This window comes from Lipophrys pholis, assembly GCF_963383615.2.
Source record: "Lipophrys pholis genome assembly, chromosome: 8".
In the NCBI taxonomy this organism is placed as follows: Eukaryota; Metazoa; Chordata; class Actinopteri; order Blenniiformes; family Blenniidae; genus Lipophrys; species Lipophrys pholis.
In genome coordinates, this window is record NC_137630.1 from 18,489,192 (window position 1) to 18,496,481 (window position 7,290).

At 42.7% G+C, this 7,290-nt stretch overlaps 1 protein-coding gene across 1 annotated transcript; it reads right to left on the reverse strand.

Moving 5' to 3' along the window:
• Positions 1 to 3,961: 3,961 nt before the first annotated feature.
• Positions 3,962 to 7,290, reverse strand: srm (spermidine synthase). Its single transcript, XM_080469871.1, has 8 exons — positions 6,953 to 7,290; positions 6,493 to 6,613; positions 6,302 to 6,394; positions 6,009 to 6,162; positions 5,685 to 5,768; positions 5,393 to 5,538; positions 5,101 to 5,223; positions 3,962 to 5,022 (listed from the first exon to the last, which is right to left on the reverse strand). The coding sequence occupies exons 1-8, from the start codon at positions 7,081 to 7,083 to the stop codon at positions 5,005 to 5,007; spliced, it is 870 nt and encodes a 289-aa protein (XP_080325997.1). The 5' UTR covers positions 7,084 to 7,290; the 3' UTR covers positions 3,962 to 5,004.

A 7,290-nucleotide genomic window follows, 5' to 3' on the forward strand; every position in this document is an offset into this window, starting at 1 on the left:
CTCTACCAAAGTCCCTCACTCTTTTATACGCCTCTCCCCTGGTCTGCCACTGACGTAGAGGGTGGTGGGTGTATGACGGAGGGCGGAGGGTGTATGTGTGCATGTTGTGGGGTGTGTGTGTGAGCGTGAGCATGAAGGAGGAGGGAAGAGACGAGGGGGTCAGGACACAACAAATGGAAGCATTTAAAAGTTAACCTTTTTTCACAGATTGTGAGGTGGATGCGCTCCATCCATTCAGGAAACATCTGCAGCCGTCAACGTCAGCAACCAGATTTTTGACATCAATGCCGTGATAGGTATGAGAGACAATCCTAACGACGCCCTTTAGAAAGACAAATTCATAACTCATCAACCACCTCGATCCAAACCTTGATACTTAGAACAGATTGTCAAATTTCACTCTACGCAGCAATCAAGAAGTCCAAAAGAAATGCAAATTGAGCACGAGCACCTTTCACTATCAACACTGGACAGTGTTTGTTTTACTTCAGGCCACATCTGATTGCTGCCAAAGCGCTTCTGTTTGTCTCCTTGACATCTGATTACAGGTGTCAAATACTACAATTGAACAGTCTGACACTCCCTGAAGCTTGGTGAGGGGTCCTCAGGAAATGCACATCACCAATCTGCTGCAGTAAACACCGTGGCTATAAAAAGCATAAGCAATTGTTCTCTGGGGATGCGGCGCTGTATGTGAGACAGAGCACATCGCTCACCTTGCTTGATACCATATTCAGAAAATACTCGGCTGAATATTACTGCTTGATTTCAGAACAAAAGACTGTTGCTTGTTTTAAAAAAATGTTTTTAAAAAAGTGTTTACTCTATTCAATGTTTTGGTTTTCTAAAATGCATGCTTATATATGGAATCTCATAATATAGATACTAAAAACTGAAATCAGCTCATATTCCACTTAAGGCTGAAGATGCAGTTTAGTATCAGAAGGTGAGGAAACCTTTGTATTCAAAGTGAATAAATTAGCTTTGCTCTCAGCGAGGAAAGAACATTAAACACTGTTTTGCTCTCTTTACAACGAATACGACTTTAGTTACAACTGGATAATTGTGGGTTACACCTTCCATAAAAACTTGTAAATGTGACTAATACATATTGTATTTGTTGCTGAATAACACCAGTGAATCCCGTTAATCATAAGGGAACCTCCAAATCTGAGTGGAGTTGATTACAGTATAAAAACATTAATGTCGAGTGGAGCCACTCTGAAATGTCTGAGGTGCTGCCATCAGGCTCCCAGACATGTGGCTGAAATAGCACAATTAGCAGTGTTTACGGGGTTTACTGATCTGCTGCTGGCAGGGAACATACGGAACTGGCATTCCCATACATCTCGTTTGATATGTTCCAATGGATTCGTCACGCTTCCACAACAGTTTTTGGGGCGTTTTCCTCTGATCTGAAGAGGGGGGCCTCAGAGCCAATCCAAAGATTTAACGACTTGCCGATACGGTTTCACTGGCACTTCAATGTGTTTGAAGAATGTACAACAACGGGCCGCCTCGGAGGTATCTGCAGTCGGGCCTGCTGCTCTCAGATTGTACTAATGTGCGTGGAAGTCTGTATTTTCCTCTACATCTACCGTAGTATGATCCAGCGCCACCTCGTCATCGTGCATGAAAGTGTTCACTGAGGAACACTGACTCACTGGTAACCTCGGGACTTCATGCTGGAGTTACATGATCAAGGCAGATCTAGACACTTTGGTCAGTCCATTTAAAGTGCCCCGGACACATTTAAATCAGACTTACATAAGATGTCATTATTAAAACGCATCAACATCAAATTAAATATTTACGGGTAATTGTTCACTGGTGTTATTGTAAACCAGAGGCGATACGTTTCATTTTCCTTATTACAGGAAAAACAGCCTTGAAGTACTGCTTCGTGTGACGCTCCTGTAACGTGTACGAACGGTGCTCTACAAAATAAACTTGCCCTGCAACAGATGATAGAAGCTGCGTAACACAAGAGTGTGTACCACATGTTACAAGTTGCTTATATTTTATTAGAAAACCAGTGAGGGTTGACACACACAACGTTGATGCAACTGAACAGCAACAGCGTTGCAGCGACCCCTCGCCGTGCGGGATTACTGACTGAACAATTCACCGCAGTCCAGCGGGCTTTTCATTTCAACTCAAAGAATATGAACAAAATGCATATGAATGAGTTCTCTGTTTTTCATGCTACAATAGCCGGGACTGACTGAAAACATTGCAGATTCAAGGACGCCACCCTGTGCCAGAATTCTGACACTGCACAGTCTCGCCGCGCTCACTGGCACCAGCAACACTGTGTTTATGTTGCAATGCAATGAACAGTCGTGGAAAGATTGAAGCTAAATGTGGGGATTTCCGACAAGACGTGAATATCTGAAGACCCATTTAGTGGAATCGATGTAAAACAGTTCCATTTAGTTTGTGGATAATGGATGGCCAAGTTGAAAGATAACAACTTACATCACCAGACAAAACTCAAGAGTTTGACTGATGCAAACAGGAACATGAAGCTTATCAAACAAACAAAGTAACATACCACATTCTATTAGGAGATATATTAATAATGAGCAGAACTGAGTTCGAGCTACGGCTTGGACCTCCACAGCATTACTGCCTTTGGAAGATTAATTGCCCACAACTGTTATAGTGTAAGGGAAAGAGACCCATTAAAACAACTGCACTTTTTCATTTTGTCCTCCAGCACAGTTGGACTTAATTTCAAACATTGTTCTTTTTAAAGTTACCATCCATCCATCTTCTGCTGCTTTCACCAGTTATTAAGGGTGCGGTACGGCCTGCACAGTTCACCAGCCCGTCGCAGAAAGGCAAACAGTTGGTGCAGCACACACCTTCAGGCAGTACAAGGTGTATTCACAACATTGGTACCAACCGCACTGAAATGATTGAATGAAGTAGGTGTTGGTTCACTTGCAAACGTACTCAAGTGGAGCTTGAATAAACAAACACAGGATGCATTCTTGAGGTTTGTTGCAAAAAAAAAAAAAAGCTGTCACACAGGCAGAAATCTCAAAGGTTAAAGCATTTGGACCCCTCCTGAATGAAAGAAAATAAATATTCTACTTTCCCAGGATCATTTGTGGACCGAGCCAATTGTTCTTGATAAAAATATATATATTTTTTTCACAGTTGCATATAATTTCCTCCTTCAAGGGTCTAAGCTCTTGGCTTAAATTCCACATAAATAATAAGCGTGTTTCACTTGGTGCCGCTCACGGCTATGTCGATGGGTGTCGTGTAATTTACAGCCAGCATGTATGGGAAAAGAAGCCACTTATGCATTGTGATGTTAAATCTAAATATGATGAGACTTCAAAAATGTTCCGCAACCGAGGACAGCGACCCTGAACATAGAGCCAATATCAAGAACTACCCTCAGTGTAAAGAGAAGGGAGTCCTGGAAGAGTGTAGCCCCCACAAAGGGGCCGTCTCAAAAGGGGCGGAACTTTATCTCGAGTTACAAAAAGAAGCAGGAGTTTTTATGAAGGCTGTATCCACAAACACAAGATGTTTGGAACCTCCCTGAAGAGGATCTTCAAAGACTGTTTGAAATAGTGCCGAGAAGAAACAATGACCTTTACCAGGGAGATTCCTTGTCTTTGTTCACTTTGCATTTTTGTACAGAACAACTGCTGTTCGGCATGTTTTTACGCATTTCTTTTTTTTTTGAAGTGCTAAAGTGAGTGATTCACACTCACTCTGTGAGCCCCGAATGCAAAGTTTAGTAAAGACCAGGGGACTGCTCCATAAGGTTGAACATTGCCTGAGAGTAAACCATTAACCCGAGTATGACTTTAGCTTGAAAGAAGTTAGAACACACAGAAATAACCCATGACCACTAGGGAAAACCGAGAGAGGTCATGGACAGACCCAATGCTCTCAGTTGAAGTCAAATCTTATCAGAATTTTTTTTTTTTTTTTTTTTAAAGAACTGGTCTTTTGTAAAATCCTTCTCCGGGCCAATTCTTGTATTCATGCAAACAAATGCACCCACACACACACAAATATCCCTTTGGTGTTACCAATTTATTACAGTTCATATTTCTTATAAAAACAAAATTCATTGCTTCGGTATGACATGTCCCAATAAAGACGCGACGTGGACTCCACTAACAGTTCGGTCTGGAACAAACAAACCACACTGAAACATTGGCTTTCCATGGTGAGAGAAATGACTCAACAGTAGGCCTACTGCAGTACAAGTTTACCACCAGTGGTCAATACCAAACACTGCGAGGTATAGTTGCATAAAGAATTCACACCTCAACACACCCGGCTTTGCATTAATTTCCACACTTTATGTATTTCACCATCCTAAAATTTGTTTTAAAATTTGACTTCACTGTCACTTGGTGATATTTTTAACAGGATCATTTAGTCAACTCCTGAGGACACTGCCTGGCACACTGCCATAAAAAGGACTCGTTTTCTGTTTTAACAACTTCGATCAGGCACTGTAGGGTTCATGGTTCGCAGAGGGATCGGTATTCTGAATTAGTGGTGGTGGCAAATGGAAACTGCCAACTTTCCATTGAGCACAAACCCGACGCTGGAACATTACAAATAAATGTGCAGCATTATATTACTGACAAAGTACATATACTTAAACTCTATATGGTATGTAATATGTATGACCTGTAGATAAAACAAAGCGACGTCAGGTGTGACGATGTTGATGAACTACCCACTCGGATTTGTGCATCACTTTGTTCATGAAATTCTGATACAACAGATTTACAGAGTAAAATTGGAAAAGACAAAAGCAGACCACGACAATAACTTAACATCAGGATATTATGAAGGGTTGGAAGAAAAACCAAACTTTTGGTTCGTCTGAGCAATTCAGCAATGTCCCATCAATAAGGTTCCCTCTTTTGGGTGATGCTGAACTACGTTAAAGGAGGTGGAGGACAAGGTTCATTGTGGGTTGAGGGTCAGGTGGAGACCATGAGGGCCTGTCGGTGCTGGTCATGCTTCATTGAGGACCTGAAAACAGCAACAACAGATCTGCAAAAGGGAATTTCTCTGTAGTACCGACTGGGTACCAATCAAATATTCACTTACCTTTCTTGCAAACTCTGGGAGGACAAATGAAGCTTTGTGGATTTCAGGATTGTAATATTTAAGATTCATATTTTCCATCTCTTCTTGTGTCAGTGCCTTCACTGGTTCCTTGAAATTTGTCTCCTAGTTGGAAAATGGAGAGAGACACACGAGTGACTTCAGTTTTATCACGGAAGAAAGAGAAGAGTTAGTGTGCTGTGGAATGGTATAAAAATAAACTAAAGTCCTTGGGAGGCGGTCCAAAAACAACCAGCTGTCTAATGGATCACAAATGGACGACAAGCACACTCACGGGATTTTTACTGCAGAGCATGAAGCCAATTTGGCCACTGGGATATGTGGGGATGGTGCTGTAGGCATAGTCAACCACAGGGAATAGGGTCTTGCAGAAGGTTTGCATCTCCTTTATCAGCTCCAAATGGAGCCACTGACACTCCCCTGTAAAAACAACAAGCAGAGAGGAAAAGAAAAAAAAAAAAAAAAAAAAGAAGCATATTGATTCAAAGTGAATATAATCAGGTCTTAGCATGAAGTTAGAATTTAGCAGTTAATTTCAGCCTTTTAACACACAACTTTGGAGTTACCTTGAGAGCAAAGAATCCCTCCACTTCTCAACGCTGCCTTCATCAGCTGATAGTAAGACTCTTTAAACAAACTCTCAGCGGGTCCTGCAACAACAAAGACACGTGACAATGAGTTAAGACTTGGAATAAACCTGCCAGATTCATTTTTTAACTGTTCTGACATCAGTAGTTTTAAACTTTGGACTTTTGGTTGAAAAAAATGTAATCTCTGAAACGTAATGCTGGTAAATTATGGGAAAGAACATTAGCTCATTCTTTAGTGCATAGTTAAGTTTAATTTAATAAAAAAAAGGATAATAATCACACAAAAAAAATGCCACCGACCGACTGGGTCTGAGGAATCTGTTATAATGATGTCAAAGGCATCCTGATTCTGCTTCATGAACTCAAAGCCGTCTCCAACGTGGAGGGTGAGCTTGGGGCTGAAGAATCCTTTGGCCATCCCTGGGAGGTACTTCTTTGATACGTTAATGACGTCCTGCAGAGAGGCAAGTGTGAGTGGCGAGTGCTGCGACCAATATTCCTGCTATTCAGTTACAGTGGTGAGGAGAAAATCAGATTGTGTATGTCTCCATGGAGAATATTCACTCAATCAGTGTCGGTCTTGTTGCTCCCACCTCATCTATCTCACAGAGGACCACCGACTCCACCAACGGATTCTTCACCACTTCCCTCAGCACACCTCCATCACCTCCACCAATAATTAACACCTTGGGTAAAAGAAAAGAAAGGAGGGAGAGGCGTTGCAGAGTGTCCTGGATCAAATAATGACTCATCAAGCAGTTTCATGACGTTTTTTGATCATTACCTTCTTGGGGCATGGGTGGCTGCACAGAGGAAGGTAGGCAATCATTTCTTGATAGGCAAACTCGTCTCTCTCTGTGCACTGGATCACTCCATCCAGCACCAAGACATTCCCATAGGTTTTACTAGAAAGTAATGATGCAGCAAAAAGAACGGCGTGAGGCCCAATTGAGAGCTTACACACTCTGAAGACAAACACCTTAAAGCTTCACAGGAGGCAGATTGTCTAACACGTTGTCGTCCTGTCGTAAACAACTCACAAAAATACTGCTCCATTGATTTGGGTTAACTGGCAACAACTAACTATGTCATGCGGTCGGAGTTCTACGGATTCATGTACCGATGTGAGCCGGCCAGCTGAGCCTGTCTGAGACTACGTGAGGAGTCACATGTAGATCCAGAGGAAGAAACCAGCAGCCTTGTGTTGCTCTCCGGTGCTAACAGCTAGCGGCTAACGCACTCACCTCTTGAAGACCATAACATCCTGAAACTTGGACTTCTTGTGGTAGAGGACCTCCTCCACCTGGAGGCTCATGGCCTGGCCCGGCCACAGGGTGCAGGACTCGGTGAACCATCCATCCTTAATCTGGTCCATCTCAGCTGCTGGCAGCCACAAAGTATCAGTAACGTGTTTGGAAGTTACCACAAAGCCGTTACCGCGCAGCTCAACTTGCTGCCTCCAGTTATAGCCAATGGACCGCTGCTGACGTGTCCGCCTCGCTGCGGTGTCATCCAATAGGATTACAGGATTGTACCGGTCCGTGTCAAATTTGGTTGACTTCACACTGGCAGCACCGCCCTG

Bases quoted from the DNA above. Each gene is read 5' to 3' on its own strand.
- srm (XM_080469871.1), bottom strand. From the start codon at position 7,083: ATGGACCAGATTAAGGATGGATGGTTCACCGAGTCCTGCACCCTGTGG. The intron at 6,614-6,952 runs GTGAGTGCGTTA...ATTACTTTCTAG, and splicing joins GATGTTATGGTCTTCAAGAG to TAAAACCTATGGGAATGTCT. The intron at 6,163-6,301 runs GTGGGAGCAACA...GCCTCTCTGCAG, and splicing joins TCCTCTGTGAGATAGATGAG to GACGTCATTAACGTATCAAA.